At 36.4% G+C, this 19329-nt stretch overlaps 1 protein-coding gene across 5 annotated transcripts in view; it reads left to right on the top strand.

The window, feature by feature from the left end:
* The window catches only part of ATL1 (atlastin GTPase 1), an 88523-nt gene that overhangs the window by 66659 nt on the left and 2535 nt on the right, over positions 1–19329 (top strand). For 4 of the 5 annotated variants that reach the window (XM_067736304.1, XM_067736311.1, XM_067736290.1 and 1 more), the window contains 7 exons: positions 8392–8484; positions 9585–9723; positions 13631–13758; positions 14897–14953; positions 15764–15835; positions 17448–17879; positions 19106–19120. In XM_067736304.1, coding sequence (XP_067592405.1) covers positions 8392–8484; positions 9585–9723; positions 13631–13758; positions 14897–14953; positions 15764–15835; positions 17448–17879; positions 19106–19120 — 936 coding nt within the window. The remainder of the gene's footprint in view (positions 1–8391; positions 8485–9584; positions 9724–13630; positions 13759–14896; positions 14954–15763; positions 15836–17447; positions 17880–19105; positions 19121–19329) is intronic. The other variant, XM_067736297.1, reaches the window with a different exon arrangement.

The following is a 19329-nucleotide window of genomic DNA, read 5'->3' as shown; positions in this document are numbered from 1 at the left end:
GCAGACCTTAAATGTACACAGTGTATTATATGTCAATTATATCTCAAAAAAAGTGGGAAAAAAAGATCTGAATTCTTTTTGTGAGATAAGAATGAAACTCAATTCTTCATGTTCTTGTCAGTGGATTTGTATTATTTGAGAGGAGATCAGTCCATGCCAGTTTTAAGGTTAAACTGAAGATTGCTAGAAAATAATAGTAGAGGAAGCATATAATAATGTACTATTATATTAGGATAAACCTGTTTCTCACAATTTCCCATTCAAATTAGGCCTACATATGGCAAATTAGGAACTATTTTACACTAGTTTACTTAATTATATTTAAGGACCCTTTATTCCCATGATTTAAGAGTGTTCCTCTACAGAATAAAATTCTTTGATAGTGATTTCAGTGACTTTGAAACAAAACATCCTTGATCAAATATCTATGATGACTGCAACTGCCAAGTCATACCAGAGGAATCCATGATTTCACTGAGAAAATGAGAAGCTGTTGTTTGGCTCCTTGGGCTGTAAATGAAAGGAAAAGACACATTGGTAGGGCTGAGGAAAGGGAAAAGCCTTCTCTCTGTCTGAGAAAGTTGCCTTATCCCACGTTCTGTTCGGAGAGCAATTTAGGTGATCTGAGAATTACATGAAATTAGAATAAAATATTCATCTGGTTACACAGAATTAGGTAAGCAGTGTAGACCAGGATTCTCCCAATGGCCACAGGTAGGTACCTGAAATGTCTGGAAGGCCTACATAGTAATAATTTATTGAGCACTTTTTTTTTTTTTTTTTTTGCGATACGCGGGCCTCTCACCGTTGCGGCCTCTCCCGTTGCAGAGCACAGGCTCTGGACGCGCAGGCTCAGCGGCCATGGCTCACGGGCCCAGCCGCTCCGCGGCATGTGGGATCTTCCCGGACCGGGGCACGAACCCGTGTCCCCTGCATTGGCAGGCGGACTCTCAACCACTGCACCACCAGGGAAGCCCTAAATATGTTTCTTACATGATTCAAATGAATGTTCATTATAGTTATATAAAATAAGTAATGTTGTTACTCCTTTTTATTCTTTTCTTTCTGTTTTTTAACTGATGAGGAAACACCAGGGCTTAAAGTATTAAGAAACTTGTCCTTGGTCACATGTATCCTTAAGTTGCAGAGCTGGCCTTCAACCTAGGCCACAGGCTCAAAGCCCTTGCACTTCACCACCACCCCTTAATGTCTCTCTTCCTCCTCCTAATCCTAGGCACTTATTGAGCTATAGCTTGTGGTCTTATATTTGAATGTGCACATCCCATCCCACTAACTAAATTATAAATATTTTAAGAACAGGAGCTTTGTAGTTTACTTTTTTTAGTCTAGAGCACCTACTTTTCACACAGCAGATGTCCAATTAATGTTTGCTAATTATGGTGTTATATGCATATTTAGAATTGTATGTAGTTTTTATACAAGTAAACTCATTGGACTCAAAATTGAAATACGTGGATTCAGGATTTGGTGTGCTATTATGTATCCAGCCTAGTATTACCTCTTTACATTTTTAAGAAAAAGTCATAAATTGGTGTGAGAGTGTCCAAAATATTTATACTAGGTGCCATGGCCCTTCTTGAACTGCAGAAACACCATCATGAAATTATTTTTCAGTGGATAAAGTTAGTAGAGTTTCTGAATTGAAAGTATTAAATCAATGGATGGTAATACCAAAAAAAAAAAAACCAACACATTTCATTAGTTAAGACGAACAGAAAAAAGTGAGGTGTTTTCAGTTAGCAATAGTGATTGTATGTTGTACCATCAGATTTAAAGGTGGTCCTAGTACAGTTTGTAGATGCTTCAAGTAATTAACAAGGCTGCAACTGCTCTGAGGCAAGGAGGATAAGCCTTGGCTACAGAAACAAGGAATAGACCATAAAAGGCAGTGAGTCTTTGATGTTGACCGTGTTGCTGATTTAATACCTACCATGACCTAATCTTTTTGTGTATATAAAAAAGAAAGATTTACGATAATTTGAAACGGGTTAATCTGGACTCTTATAGAGTCTTCTCTACTTTTTCTGTCTATATCCTTAGAGACTTTTACTCAAAGAGATTCTTCAGTTTCTTTCTGAATCATACACACTGTAGGTATCTTTAGCTAATATGAAACTTTGTTTCTTCCAGTGGATTTTCTGCTTGCAATATCTGTCCTTATGGACAGGCTCCCGAGTCTTAGAGAACAGAGGATATTTTGGTCGTTTTTATCTGGAGGGCCACAAATTTTTTTATTTCTACCTTGTTAATTATCCAAGCCCCTCTGAAAAGCCACCCATAAATTGGAAATTTCTAAGTTGATAATTTCTCATTCAAGTTTTTTTCTGATTCCTGTAGTTTATGTCTGAGCACAGTTTAGAAAGAGAAGACAAGGTTCCCTTTACTTTGACTATTTAGGTACCTGGAGTATTGTTTGAAAATCTCCTGAAGTCTATTTTTAATGTTTCCTATTGATTCATTCTTATATTGTTCACAATTTTGAATCTATGTCCAATTCATCTTGAAGAGAAAGTCTTCTGAAACGGCCTTGTGTGGTGTTTTTTCTATTTTTCTTGCCCTTGAAAGGCTATTAAAAATTTTTAATTTAAAAAATTTTTTTGTAATGACCTGAGTTATTTAAATGTCCTTCTGGTCTTTCTTACCCTACTGCTTTTAACCATTTTTTCCCACCTGAGGGACTAACAATTAAGTGAACTAGTTGGAAAATAACTGATAGTTCAGGACAGTAAGTAACAAAATCCTGAATTCTGCAGCAAATTTCTGTCTTCCTGGGCTAAAAGAAATTCCTTAAAACTGAACTCTAGACCAGGGTTTAAATTCAGCTTCTTTACAACAGGCTTCTGGTCTAGCAATTTTAAGTAGTTTGGGGCAATGTGACTACTTTTTTTCCTGCAAAAATTCCTTAGGAAATGGTTTAGGAGGTCAGGGGAAGGAGCAGAAGGAATTGAAGGGGTGAAGTGATTGGTGAAGACAAAACTGAGTAGAGAGAGATACGGGAGGGTAATTTCAGAAAGTTAGAGAATCAAACAGATTATTTGGGAGTCAGCAGTTTGTTTTGAGGCCTCAGTTTACTAATCAAAGAAGCTAACTAATGAGTGTTTGATATTTTCTCTTCATTTTTATAGAGCACCTCTAAACTGTATTAATTATTTATTTTGACATGTCCAGAGCTCAACACAATGTTATTCTAAATTTTTTAAAAGATCATTTATTATTGTAAGTGCAAATATTAGGCTTATAATGCAGTGCAAATATTAGGCTTATAATTCAATGCAAATAGGAAGCAGAAATTCTTCCAGGAGGAGATTGCAACTTTGATATATACAAGCCTGTAACAAACAAGTTGGTCAAATTGTGTGTTTATGAAAAGCATCTGGTTCCTCAAGCAATGAGAGGTTAGAACAGTGCTGTACGATCAATAATCTGACAATCATTGATCCTGCATTATGGAGTAAACAAAGAGCCTCGCAAATTGACAAGAGCGAGAGTGTCCTCTTGAAAGCTTTGTTAGAGGACCCAAGGCAAAATTTGACTAATTATTTTTGCATAACTTTGTTGCTAGTTTAACCGACCTCCAGCCATTAGTCTTTGGGGCATCCTGATTAATCTGGGGACTTTTTAGGCCTTTGCCTCTATCTGTCCTTTATAGAGCACTTCCTTGTACATTCAGTGACAAAAGACAATTCAAGATAAAATCCATGAGACAAGACTTTGTACAAATTTTCAAACAAAAGAAGGTAAAGCAAGTAGCAAAACCATAAACAGATTAATGGCAAAAATATTTCCTAAATAGTATACCTCTAAAGCAAAAGTTCTAATAACCTTATACAGAAATTAGGTATCATTATTTATAAAATGAGTATACTTCCAAAACTAAAGGTTAAACAAAGACTTAGAACTAATGACCCATATAAAAAGCCACTGAGTCTTTATAACAAAAATCCTAGGATAACAAATTAGCAACAAGAGCTCAGTGAAACAAATCAGAACTCAGATCAGATCGTTGTTGAGATAAATTCACCTGCAAGTAAATTCGAAGGACAAATGAAATTTGGGAACAAAGGACAGGGAGAATGCACATGTTAGTCTGAGGGTCATAGGGAAAGCTGCCAAGTGAGGGCACTTAAAACTGTCTCAGTGGAACTTCTAGAATTGCCAGAGAATGAGACCGTCACTCAAAATCTGATACAAAAACCAAAGCTGAATTTATTGGCGAGTTAAGTAAAAGAGTTATGCTTGTGAGGCACAGTCTCATTGAGCATAACAAACTAACGATTATATGCAGGATTTAGGGGCTTGTTTGTTTTGGATTTTCATGGTTTAAAGAAACAAGAATGGGTTGACATCAGTTTTTGAATGATTTTTTGTCGTACACAGAAGCATGTTTCGTGTTGGTTATAGAGGTGAGAAACGGGTTGACACCAGCCTCAGTCAGTTTTCTGGAGCGAGTCTTCTGCTACTTGACTGAGTTTTAAAGTATGAAGCTGTCACTGGTTGGCTTTCAGTGGGCTGTTGATTGAAGTGAGTTGTTACTTAATTAGATGGGTTTAAAACAAGTTATAGTATTTACTTATTACCCGAAACTGAAATTAAAACTGAAATTGATTGATTAAACAGGTTACAACCAGTTTAGGTATTTACTGGCTACATGGCTCTACAGAGTTTTTTCCTGGAAGTTTGGGAGTATTTTCATGTATTTATAATGGATGTGTACATAAATTTAGCATTATAATTCAAATAACATTGTTTTATATAGTTGGGGGTTTTTTTGCGGTACGCGGGCCTCTCACTGTTGTGGCCTCTCCCGTTGCGGAGCACAGGCTCGGGACGCGCAGGCTCAGCAGCCATGGCTCGCGGGCCCAGCCGCTCCGCGGCATGTGGGATCTTCCCGGACCGGGGCACGAACCCGTGTCCCCTGCATCGGCAGACGGACTCTCAACCACCGCGCCACCAGGGAAGCCCCCACATGGCTTTTATATACTGATATAATCAACACATGTATTGATATATTCCACATTTTGTAATATTAATAGCTATGTAATATATTAATATGCCATAATTTGTATAGCCATTCCCAATTAATTGTTAAGCATTTGGGGTTTTTTTTCCATTTTCATTACTACTAATAGTAGTGCTATAGCACTCCTTTTGAATAATTTCCTAAAGGCTATGGTCTCCAAAGGGAAATAAACAAAGGTTATGATGTTTTTCATGATTTAAAAAATATGATCATTTGTAGGATACGCATGGTGTAGGTCCATCATTTGCCCCAGTTGCCTAACTGGATTTAATTTATTTTAAAAAGTATGACTTAAGATATTCTTATCTGAGCAAACTAGGGTAATTTGTATCCTTGATTTTTTATCTCTACCTATATGTATGAACAAAGTTCAGCAGTGTGGAAAAATGGATGGCTTTTGAAATAAGAACTGAGCTTTATAGCATTCCATACAGGATAAATGTAAAGCATACACATTGTTTTGGGAGGGGATGGGGCCAGTGGTGGTTCTGTACCTGGCTCATACCACTTTGAGAGCTAACTAGTAAATATTCAGGAATTATATAAGCCAAGTATTAAACTGTTAGTAGCTTGACATCAGCCATGGTAGGCAGGTTTGCACAACAGAAATTGTCAAATGCTACAAATCAAGGCATGTTGCTGCTGCTGGAGAGCCAGTTTACACCAGCACGTCACTGGATGGGACCATTAGGCAGGGAACTTGGAATTTGACACTATAGGGAGATAGAATATAGATTGCTTATTAAGAAAATAAGACTTCATCTTTGATCCTGTTCTACACATGGTCCTCATTATGTTGACTTGGGAAGATGCCCAGTGAAAAAGACCAAGAAATGAAACTAAACGCTCCCAAGAAAAATGTGAAAATTGCCAAATCCACATAGTTGGTTTCATTTATCCTGGTTCATGAGCCTCTATTTCGCAAAAGTTGCTTCTTAGCTAACCTCTGTTTTCAAAATGCATGTTTTAGGTAGAAGTGTTCTAAATACAAATTATCATATTTTGACAAAAGAATGGCCATCTATCTAAAGATAGTGAACTATTTAAAGATAGTGTATATAGGTGTTTTAAAAGCCTCCTCTCCACAAGAACCTCTCCTCTCCCCACAAGAATCCACAGAACACACACACACACACACACACACACACACACACACACACACACACACACACGAGAGAGGGGGAGAGAGAGAGAGAGAGGTGAGAGGGAGAGAGGGAGAGAGGGGTGGGGGGTCAGGCTTTCACTGTAGTGAAACAAGAAATATCCATAATGCAAACTAAGAAGTGTCCCTGTTTAAGGTAAGAAAATGTGAGCCAAGGATTTTATATCCAGCAAAACTGACTTTCACTTATAAAGGGCACAAACTGTTATCAGCGTGTAAGAACACAAAGAATGTTGTTTCCATGAGCCCTTAATTAGAAATCTACTGAAGAATGAGCTTCAGTTAAGCAAAGATGACATAACTTCACCAAAGGAGAAATAATCATATACTATGTGCCTCCTAATAAAAGAACAGTCTGCTTCCTATAGTCTTGCCAAAAAAATAAAACCAGAGTCAGATCAAGCCTCTGCATCCAGCTGCCAATTTGCAGGAAATCCAGAGGACAAAAGAACATGTTGAACTGCCCCGTGAATATGCAGTCAGCAAGGTCCAGACTGTGGGAATCCTTACATGTCAAATTCCCAGGTTCTTCAACAGATAAACTGTAAAGGGAAAAAAGGGATGAAAAAGGAACCTATAGCTTAAAAGAGATAATAAATTTTAATGGGGAAGACTAAAAGCTTCAATTAGAAACCCAAAGATGTAAACTCTTAGAATATTTAAAGATAGCTAATTTCATTAAATATTCTTACTTTTTCTCAACTTCCTATGTTTTTACAGAAACTAAAATTTGAAGTATAACTTAATCTAACTTATAAAAGAGTGCTTTAATGCCTTAGATTGTAAACTATATGTTTTATACTTAACTTTGAGGCAGTGCAGCAGGGATTTTGAATAAGTCCCCAGTTTAAATGCCAACTCTTCCACTCTGGCTGTGTGGCTTTGGGCATATTAATGTCAGGTGAGGGTGGAGGTGATCTTTATATATCTCTTTTAAGGTGAATAATAAATTATAACCTCTCTTGGGGCTGTTGCAGGAGTGCATGAAATACCATGTATATAATTCTGGTATTGTGGTTGGCTTATAATAGGCACTCAATAAATGAAAGCTACTCTTACTTTGGTTTCAGTAGGTATGGGGTGGGACCCAAGAATTCTGTACTTTTAGAAGCCTCTTGAATGATTCTAATGATTACTCTAATTTGGGAAACAGTTCCTGATAAAATCCTTCTGGATGTGAACAAATATTCAGCTTCAAGAATGTTTATCAATGTATTTCTTAGAATAATAGAAAAACTGGAAGACATCTAGGAGAATGGCAAAATAAACTATGGCCTATCTGTGTACGAAAATATTATGTGGCCACTGAAATCAAAATCAAATAGCTAACGTAGCATTAGGTGCCTGGCGCTGTTCAAAATGCCTTATATATAATTATCTCATTTAGTATTCCTGTGAGACATGTTCCATTATTATTTCTGTTTGACAGATGAAGAAACTAAAAATGTATATGATATTACAAATAACAAATTGTGAAGCTGAAATATTTCTAAACTATTAATAATAAAAACATTTTTATAATAAAAAGTTTTGCCCTTGTTAGAGGAAAGACTGAATTAGCTTTCCAACAGAAAATATTTCAAAACTATCATATGAAGAAGTGATCAAAGCATTTGCAGCTGAAAACTTGGGGGAAAAAAGTATTACAGAGGTATCTTACTCTAAATAAATATTAACTTTTAAGCCCATTTTTGTACCTTTTTCCTATTGAGCCCTCCCCCGACCCAGATTGTATAACCTTCAGGGCCCCACAAAACCTGGATTCTCACCCCTCTGCCTACCAGATATGCATAATGAGAGCCCCTGCAGAAGAGGGTAGAACAAATGTAATAGAGGAAAAATATTTAGATGAAAGGAGAAAACTTTCCTCAAATAAAACTTGAATCTTCATAAAAAGCTTCCTGAAAACTGACAGACACGCCCCAAACTGGCTGAATGGCACTATGTAACTTTAATAATCAGTTTGGGAGCAGGTTTCTGTTCACATTCAGTGCAAACAGGGAGGATGATCTCAGAGCGGGGAGATTGCTCAGAAACAACTTTCTTAGGTTTTATGTTTGCTTATTAATTCCATTATGTGGAGAAGAACACTATTCAAATGACAATAATATCTAATATATTTCAATAAAAAACAGAGGGAGGAAATTTAGAGTTCCTTTAACAATCTTTTCTTCTTATTGTTTCTTAGAGTCTGATATTTCTTGTTCGAGACTGGAGTTTCCCATACGAATTTTCGTATGGAGCTGACGGTGGCTCCAAATTCTTGGAAAAACGCCTCAAGGTTTGTTAACTATTTAGGTGCATGAAATTTCGCTAATAGTAACCTAAAGTATTTTTGAATGATTTGCTGAATAGATACTCAGTAGCCACAATCTCATTTGACCTTCATAGTATCTCTATGAACAAACTAAGATTGATACTTAAAATAATGTCAGAGTTACAACTGTAAACATTATCAATAATTATGATACAGAAAAAGTTCTTTTGTAAATATCTATAAAACCATGATTTATTCCTAAAGATAAAACTTTTAATTTGAAGAATTAAATCTGTTCAAGACTGACAGTACAAATATATGGATTCGTGTTTTAGTAGAGGTTTAAGGTCAATTTAACAGAAATATTTAATTTTTGAAATCCCCAAAGTCAATCTTAGGACATTTTGCTAGTAGTTCACAGAAGGTGATATTAGGAGGCTTTCCACTTGCTGTGTCATGATAGTTCAATAGTGAGTGAATTATTTACACTGAACGGATATCTCCCCAAATACCTACTGAGTAATCAGAAAAAAAAAAATGGAGATTAAAAAATCTACCTCGATAATCAGAATCTCTAAGCTTACCTTTTTAAGTTATGGTTACTTTTAGGGTAGTTTGTACTGTTAAATGTCAAATACATGTGAAAAAAGGGGGCAGTTTAGCTTTTAAGTAAACATCCAACTATCCAGATGCCTTTCTAGAATTTAAATGTATACCTACCAGGTGACAAGAGGCTGTCTTGAGCACCTCCTGAAAAGAAGGTAGGAATATCTTATGATCTACTCATGTCTCTTGTGAGTACTTTGATTTAAAATTTGAATTTGTAGGAACTAGCTAGAGTAAAACCCCACTGATTTATACTAAAAAATGGGAAGGCCCATCTAAGTTAGCGTAAGAGTAGACATTTGTTAATTGTAATAATAATGCCATATGTATGCTATACTTAGATATGGCCATGTGGCAAATTCACCCCAAACTTTTCCTTATTTAGTATCAGCCCTGTCATGTCATTTTTTTTTTAATCATTGTGACCAGACAGACACAGCAAATATAAATGCCACAGAATTCTTTTGGAGTTCAATTTGTGTTGAAAGTAGTTTAAACTTCAGAATGATTTACTGCAGGTCTCGGGGAACCAGCATGAAGAACTACAGAATGTTAGAAAACACATCCATTCCTGTTTCACCAAAATTTCCTGTTTTCTGCTACCTCATCCTGGCTTAAAAGTAGCTACCAATCCAAACTTTGATGGAAAACTGAAAGGTTTGTCTGTCTTTTAATGTATTTGTTTATGTCACTTAGTCTGATTACAAAAATGTCATTTTATCCGTTGGGTTTATGGCTGCTAGTTTCGTTTATCCACTGATGTGAGGCTGATGATTGGAAATTTTCAGGAGGATTGGGAATCCCGGGCTCAGGCTAGAGTACCTCCTTGGTGAACTATGGGATTCTATGGGTACTGAATACATACACTGAGAAAATAGGCTAAATCCTGCATTCACCTGGGAGGCAGTAACCCTCGCCCTTTCTCCTAGGTTCCTGCTCACCTCTGTATTGAGAAATGCTCCTTAATATCTTCCTTTTTAATTTTCCTTATTTACATGAAATAGGAAAATAGATGCCTATATTATTGGAATGTTTGTGTTAAGTTATATAATTAGAGATAGAAATATTGCATAGTACTGAAGTGAAGCTCTTTAAAACTGCTGCTAAAGAATTTAATTATACATCATTAAAAACTTCAGTAATAATGAAATCCTCTTCTGGATGAGGACCAGTTTCTTAAAAAACCAAAAGCACCAGAGTGTTTTTCAAACTAACAGCATGTAATTATCTCTTAAACAGAGGCATGACTAATGTTTAAAGATTCCAAAGCAACTCAAATTGTTAAAAAAAAAAAACGGGGGCGGGGGTGGGCAGTGGGAGGTGGAGGCAGGGGTCTGCAGAAGCAGAAGCTAATCTTGCCTAATAATCACCAGGTCTTTAGATATTTGCTTTGCAGTTGATACAAGGTGGTACAAAGACATTTCTGACTTTTTTACTTGTAAGCCTAGCATTGAGTACACCACTGAGTTTGGACATTTGCTTAATTTACTGTGGCCTTTCTGCATTGTGCCAGGGGTGATGAGACAGTGACATAACAAGCTTTGAAGCACAGTTGTTCTCAAAGGGCTTTGAAATTACTTTTAAAAAGGACAACATAACATTGTGTCCAGTTTTATGCAACTGGCAAGTTTGAAAAGCAAACCTATTGTTTTCCCCATGTATCCATGGCGTTTATTCTCAGATACCTTATATTTCACTATGGCAGCTAATATCATAAATAGAACCCCCAATTTCTCGATCATCAGCATTGTTTTTATACATGTTTTAAATTGTCTCTTCTTTATACAACAGAACAGACAGCTGTAGGCACATATTAACGCATGGATTCCAGGATCCTACAATTTCACTGTCACTTACGAATTCCAACCCGCTAGTGAGCACACAGACCTCTTGATACTGTGCAATTACCTAATGGCTTCAATGTGTTTTGAATAAGTTACATAAAGAGAGGGCTCCCACAAGGCCTTTCTTTCTTCTCTGGGGGTTGGAGAGCCATAAACAGGCAGAGCAGGGGCAGGCCTTCAACAACAGTCCTTTACTGGGACAAAAAAGTACTCTGCCTTGTTTCATTCCTGTAGTACACAGCTACAGTTCTTAAATTAATGGATACAGTTTGCAATGAAAGAACTCAGGGAGAGAGTTTAAGACAAATCATGCAGATATAAATTGTACTTTTTAATAGATTTGTTCTCCATCAAATTTTACTCACATGTCTAAACATATATTGACTCATACAGTTGGTTTACAGTTATCCGTACGTTGCGAGTTTACCAAAGTGGCTAGCCCGAGAGAAAGAGAAATGAAAGGCAGCTTTAGTTGCCCATCAAATTTCCATTTTAATTGAGGCTTTATAGGACTGCTGCTAAATCCTTCTGTGTGCCCAAATGTTCTGCTTTGCCTCAGTGTTTCTTTGGGCAGTTTTGAAAGTCTGCTATCTACATTATTTTTCCATCCTGAATCTTATAATGTGGTGTTATTTCTATCCAGGATGTCTTGTCTGCTGGCCATGCTGTTCTCCAGAGGGCTGGCATCTGAGTGGTTGCCTCTGGGGAAGAAATGTCTTTGAACAAACAATTGTGCAAAAATTCTTTGATGATAGTTTCTCACATACTCTTTCAGCACACTTGTAGAAATAGACTATGGCTAATGCTATCTTCAGAACACATTTTTAATCCAAATGTATGCTGTGACACTGGTTACTTTGATGATAATTAACACAGTTGTTGGTGCATTAGATACACAGGTTGTATCTTATTCCATTAACAATTTTATAAGGAAATTTGTGGGGGGAGTGGAATTTAAGTACATGTTTTGAAGGTGATTTTAAAGTGGTTTTATAAGGAGAAATCTTTTTGTTTTATACAGAAATTCAGGAAGAATTCATATATTCTAGATATATAGTAATATTCTACTAATGTTGAAAAAAAGCATAAAATCATATAGCAAAAAAGAAAACTGTTAGCATCAGTGAATACGAATACATTGTAGGCGACAAAACACAACAAAGGAACATAGTAACATAATACAAATACCAGTATTTCAGTGAAAATTGGTAACTAAAAGCAAACCACAATAATAAATACATTTGAATAAACCTATACTAATACAAAGCACAATTATCAGTAAAAATTGGTACAGTGCAAACAGAAAAATAAATTTGAATAAACTCCTGTCCAAGTCCTCATGAAATATGGACACAAATTTCAAAGCTGTACAAAACATGAAGCAAAAAAGTTGGAAGAATTTCCAGTGGCATGCTCATACATGTCATAAAAGCAGTAAGCAAGAGAAGAGAACCATAAATTCTTATGTAAACTAGTATTTCAGTGTATGTTGGGGTCATAATAACAAGCAGGGAACACGCAAACACAATCATAAGGTTTGAATCTTTATCCTTAAGACCTCAGAAATCACCAATCCCAAAGCCTGAAAACTCAGTGACTCTGCTGAAATTCAGATTTAAAAAATTATAGGCAGTTACTGCATTTTCTTAGATACCAAGTCTCTGGACATATCTTGCTTCTTGTGTAGTTTTCTATATGTTTTGAAATAATGATTTAAAAAATTATTGCTAAAAAAAAATTATTGCTGTGTTCAAAAGACTTCTCTGAAGATCTGTTTTCTGTATTACTGTGCTAAATCTGTAATGTTAAGTTTGAACCTAATGCTATAAAATGGGTTATGGGCAATCAATTGTACCAAATAACTCAGACTACCTCTGATCCACTAGCTATGAGGCCTCCATTGCCTTTTTCAATGTTTGGGTTTTTTTTGGGTTTTTTTTTGGCGGTATGCGGGCCTCTCACTGTTGTGGCCTCTCCCGTGGCAGAGCACAGGCTCCGGACGCGAAGGCTCAGCGGCCATGGCTCACGGGCCCAGCACCTCCGCGGCATGTGGGATCCTCCCGGACCGGGGCACGAACCCATGTCCCCTGCATCGGCAGGCGGACTCTCAACCACTGCGCCACCAGGGAAACCCAGCCTTTTTCAATGTTATTTTGTGTTGCTGTGTTTCACTACTAGAGGCAGCAGCAGCATCACTATCTTTTGGAACTTGAGTCGTAGTAACCACACCTTACCCACTTCTATACACTTGTCCTACGGTGGGCACACTAAATACAGAACAACTTTTGGATACATTTTCTGGAGGGAATACATCTTATAAAGCAGTAAATATCCACCCTTTCCCCCCTTTATGACCCTATATATATAAAACCATGAACCGTGAACAGGACTTAAAGGCATCAGAATACATGAACTGGTTATGTGAATGGGGTGTAAAACATTTGTATAGCATTTAATATCAAGAAAGCTATTTTATAGGTGGAAGACAAGATAAATAAGTAATTGGAGTGAAGATAAGAAAGATCAGCCATAGGAGTTTGGGCGAGGAGTATCGTTCACCCTGAGAAAAGTGGGTTTCGGGAGTAATTTAGATGATGGGAAAGTAAGTCATAGCTTTATCACTGCGGAAGAAACAGAGGAAATCAAAGGTTGTTTTATTTTATGGCATGGAGGACTGGATAGGATTTTTAAAATAATGATGAATTTGCTTTTACTTGTAGAAATAGATGAAGAATTCATCAAAAACTTGAAAATACTCATTCCTTGGCTACTTAGTCCTGAGAACCTAGACATTAAAGAGATCAATGGGAACAAAATCACCTGCCGAGGTCTGGTGGAGTACTTCAAGGTATCACTCTCATTTCTAGAGAAGTTGTGAGTACTTAGATTTGACATGTTTGGGAATGCGGTTCCTGTTTTAAACAACAAAAAATTATAGACTTTGTAATATAGGGGCAAAGGCATGAGGAATATACAGAAATGATTTTTAAAAAGGTTAGACTCCCAAGAGGAGCTTGCTTTCTGAAATTATTTTTTGAGAAAACTCCTTGAGGTAACTTTACTATCGCCTTTCATCTTGAGGGAAATATATTTTGAAACATAAATGTATCCTGGAGTTGGAAAAGTCTATCTCTTTTTGGAGAAGGAGGTGTTTCCCAGGGTTCATACCACTTAGTCTTCAGTCATGACCTATACTGAATTTCACCTTCATTCTGAAGATTTTCCCTAACAGGCTATACTTTGCCTTCCTCCTGGAGAAAATTCTTCCACACTTCCTGCTCTCTGCACCAAGGGCCAATGTGAAGTGGAACTATTTTAATTTGCATTTACCTATTTACCTCAGGGAGCCCCAAATACAACACTTTTTTTTGTAACCAACACACATATGTAGTAGATTTCGGTTACCAATATAATTTTTAGATTGATGCTCCAAGGACTAAAATATCAATTTTTAAAATCCACGTTTTGTCATTTAAAATGTGGTTGTATGTCTCCTGTGTGATTATTTACCTTCACCACTTTCAGCAATAAATGACATGTTATTTATCTAAAATTTGAATTCTTGCTGTGCATAAAACACTGTGGAGGAGCTTAGAATTTAGTAGGAGACTCAGGGCCCATAAAGCTTGTGGCAGCAGCAGGTACAAATTCCTGTGAGTAACTGAAAAAGAAATGTTACTCCTAGCAGAGGGATCTGAGAAAGTTTTAAAGGAGCTGGTATTGAGTTAAGCCTTTAAGAAGGGTGGGATTGGCAAGTGGAGATGTGTGAAGAGGACCTTTCAGAAAAGGGAACAAGAATTAAGAAAGAGGGAATTAAAGTATGAGAAAGAGATAACAGTTCCTGAAACTATCAAGACCTTATTTTTTTTTTTGAACCGTCAAGACCTTAGACCTTAGAATACAATTTAACAGGCTTAGAGAAATATTGAACGCAATTACTTGAACATGAGTCTTTTTTTTTCTTTTTCTCTTTTTTTTTTTTTTAGGCTTATATAAAGATCTATCAAGGTGAAGAATTACCACATCCCAAATCCATGTTACAGGTATTTATTCATCAGGAGGCTTGACATTCTAAAACATACTGTCACTAGAGCTAAGCTAACGATATGCTCCAATCTGGCTGTTGGAAATCACCAAATAAAAATAGTAGATGGAATGACTTATTGGAAGATTATTTTTCTAGTAACTACCCATTTGTGTGTTCATCTAAACATTTTCACATACACATATAGCAGCCTCACTTAGCATGCTGAGATACAAGAGTCTGCATTGTCTTTGTACTAAATTTGTTTAGAGAAGACTCAGACTGTGGTTTAGATTCACACATGTAACAAGAAGTAGAAAAGCAGGTTTTAAACAAGTGGCCTCTATACTTAGAAAAGGAAAAACTCACTTTTTCCATACTTACTTCTTAAATTTCTTAAGTTCTTGATGGTTTCTTTTTGTTATCAGTGATACATTGTTCTATCAGTAATCCTTAAAGTTGACATATTTTTATATATATTAGTATATATAAAATGTACTATATATTATTTCCCATGTATTTGTATTTATAGATCCCCCCCATATTTGGTGAAAGGCTTAATAATATTTATAAAGAGGAATAATCTTCTAAATGAAAATTCATTTTAGAACTATGGTTTATTGAGTAAACTATATTTTATGCATTTTGAAGTTTTAATTTTACTAATTTTAAAAGATGTAGTAGAAATATTTCAACACTTTTCAAATTATGTGATGACCTTGAGTTCTTGCATATTTCTTGCACATAATGCTCATATATGAAAACTGCCTGTGGAAGTTTAATAAAATATGAATTCCATTTTACATCATATTTTGTACTTTGTCCAAAGGCCACAGCAGAAGCTAACAATTTAGCAGCCGTGGCAACTGCCAAGGATACATACAATAAAAAAATGGAAGAGGTAAGAATTAAATAGTATTTTAAATGTTTTAATTAATTAATTGATTGATTTTTGGCTGCATTGGGTCTTCGTTGCTGTGTGTGAGCTTTCTCTAGTTGCGTCAAGTGGGGGCTGCTCTTCGTTCTGGTGTGCAGGTTTCTCACTGCGGTGGCTTCTCCTGTTGCAGAGCAGGGGCTCTAGGCGCGCGGGCTTCAGTAGTTGTGGCTCGCGGGCTCTAGAGCACAAGCTCAGTAGTTGTGGTGCACGGGCTTAGTTGCTCCACAGCATGTGGGATCTTCCCGGACCAGGGCTCGAACCCATGTCCCCTGCATCCCCTGCATTGGCAGGCGGATTCTTAACCACTGCGCCACCAGGGAAGTCCCTTAAATGATGTTTCAAATAAAATCAGTATTTCTTCCATGAGCTCATTCTTTTTTCTTCCAAGTTACCCTGTATACACATGCAGAAGTGGCTTTGACTTATTCTTTCTCAAACTGTGTGTATCACATTTTTATGGTATTCCTAAAATATTTTAAAAACAAATCAAGAAGAGAACATGATGTGTGCACAATTTAAATGTATTTTAAATGAATTATCTCTTTATAACACACACATTTTGCGGGGGTGGAGGGGTACAGATTTTCCCACTATTTATAAGATCTAGTGGCTAAAATAACATATGCTACCCTCTCCACTATACCTCCCTACATTCCACAGTCCAATTTCTATCTTAAATATAAAAACCTGTTAGAAAAAAATAAACTGCAAGGACCAATATTTCTAAGTACTATATTTCCTCTTTTTAACATTCTGAATTAGGAGGCATCTAATGATTATGGTATCTACTAATGTGATGAGTTTTCTTTCCACTGAAAATGTTATAAAATCACAATTGCATCCAAAATTGATAGAGTCTTAGAATCAAGAGAAATATAGTATATGGAATGGTGTTTACAACATAATTAAAGGGGAAGTGGAATGAGAGTCTCCTTTATATAATTAAATCACAAATAACTGAAGTGAATGGTATGGGTAACAGAGATTTCCCATGTAACTTTTGAAAAAAAAAGTTGAAAATTTGGTCCAAGAACATTTAATATGCTTCCATTTAGTCTCTTGAAGAAAATACCGAATGGGCTCCAAACAAAAATCAGTGAAACTGCTGAAGGAAATGTTTTTCACAGTTTTACTTTAGGGCTTTATAGCATTGCTCATTGTTTTAAATTAAACTTCATTTGGTCAAAATTAGTTCAGTGTAGTTAGAATAAATTTCCTACAGGAACTTGACTGTAAGTAGTTTTCTTAAATTTGGATTCATTCTATGAATGAACTGAGTTTGCAGTTCACCTCCACATCTTGAGGAAATTGGATTAAGTCATGGATATTCCTTCCCATGTCGAAAAGAGAATACAAATTAAGAAAGGCTTTATATAAGTCACCTATGAAGTACCAGTCCCACTTATAATCCCACCTGATAGAAATGGAGTATGGAAAGATGTGGGTTGACAAAACGTAATGCAGGCTCCTTCGGATTAGTAATGTGTTCTAACAAATTCAACTAGCTAAGTGCAAAATTGTGATACAGTTGCTAGTTGTACTGTGCACTGCGTGAATACTTCTCTATCCGATACAGATCTGTGGTGGTGACAAACCATTTCTGGCCCCTAATGACCTGCAGACGAAACATCTGGAACTTAAGGAAGAATCTGTGAAGCTATTCCGAGGGGTGAAGAAGATGGGTGGGGAGGAATTTAGCCGGCGTTACCTGCAACAGTTGGAGAGTGAAATAGATGAACTTTACATCCAGTACATCAAGCACAATGACAGCAAAAATATCTTCCATGCAGCTCGTACCCCAGCCACACTGTTTGTTGTCATCTTTATCACATATGTGATTGCTGGTGTGACTGGATTCATTGGTTTGGACATCATAGCTAGCCTATGCAATATGATAATGGGACTGACGCTTATTACTCTGTGCACCTGGGCATACATCCGGTACTCTGGAGAATACCGAGAGCTGGGTGCTGTAATAGACCAAGTGGCTGCAGCCTTGTGGGACCAGGTAGGAACACTTAATTCTCTTCAACTAAATGCAGCACACATTTGAATGCTATCTATGTTCCAGACACTATGTTAGATGTTGTAAATATACAGGAGAACAGGAGACTTGGGCCCCAGTCTTCAAGAACTTTAGAATCTGTCAAGATGGCCAGATACAAACAGCTAACTATAATATAACATGTAAAGTCCTACACAACTGTTTTCCAGTCAACATTTCAATATTTTTCAAACATACGTGGATTAGGTAGTGTTTTCACTTTTTCTTATCCTAAAAGTTAAAGCTGTTAAGTGAGAAAACACAATCAAGTTTTTATTTAGCTGATTGTGATTCGATTATGTGTTCATTACTTCATACTTACAACCTATCATTTGACTAGCACTGGCTTTGTTAGGAGCACATATAAACCACCATCTGAAGTCATAGCACTGTCTTTTAGTAAAACCCCTAAACACAGCATCTGATCACTTCACATTGTCTCTATTTGAACTTTACATTTGTACCAGGCCCTGGCATGAGTCCAGGTCAACCTCTGGATCAGCTGCTTAGGGATCAGTTGTCCTCTATGGTCCACTTAACCAACCCAGGGTCACCATGGTCCACTGTTCAAATAATTGAATATGGATAGGGGAGACAATTATAAACACACCTAGAATAATCATCAACTCACTATGTCATTCTGGAAGTGTCTTCAGTTAAATTTAGGGGAATTTAGTGAAGCTAAAGTTGAGATTCTTCATAAAAGTTTGGAGTTAAGAATATTTATGGTCTCCAGGTAGCAAGTAATAGCTACAGTTCTCCCAGCATTAAGAGTGTAATTATACATACTCTTTAAAAAGAGAATTGTAACTGATGGATTTGCCGTGTGTCTTTGAAGAATCTAGTTGAGATAAATAAATGGTAACACTACGGGAAAAGAATGAATTAAAATTGGATCCTCTGAGCCACTGCCTCAACTAGCCCTTCAACCTCAAAAGATGAAGAGAGGCTATTTGAGGTAAATCCCAAAGCCCACCTAGAATATGATGCTGAAACCTGTGATGAATATAGAATTGGGTTCTTCAAAAGATTCACATTAAATATGTAATCTAAACTGAAAAACTCTGCAGGGTTATTTGTTCTTAAATGCTCACAAATTACTACTGTAAACAAAGTTGATTATCATAATGCTATTAATGAAGCAGGATATATACTTTTCTTTTCTCCCTTTTAAACTGCCTTTGCCACAGGGAAGTACAAATGAGGTAAGTTAAATTTCTTCTTAAATTAAGAGCATGTATTTATAAACATTATGATATTCTTATTTTATAAACCAAGTAGCCATTAAAGGATATCTCAATGTACATTAAAAAATCTTTGGTGACTACAGCTCCTATGTTCTTCTAGCATTTACAATTTTAATTGTGATTTTTGGCAATGGTTTTAAAATACTTAACTTATTCTGGACATGATA

The sequence above is a fragment of the Pseudorca crassidens genome, chromosome 1 (genome assembly GCF_039906515.1).
Source record: "Pseudorca crassidens isolate mPseCra1 chromosome 1, mPseCra1.hap1, whole genome shotgun sequence".
Taxonomy (NCBI): domain Eukaryota; kingdom Metazoa; phylum Chordata; class Mammalia; order Artiodactyla; family Delphinidae; genus Pseudorca; species Pseudorca crassidens.
Note: the sequence above shows the minus strand (reverse complement) of the source record. Positions and strands in the feature narration are given on the sequence as shown.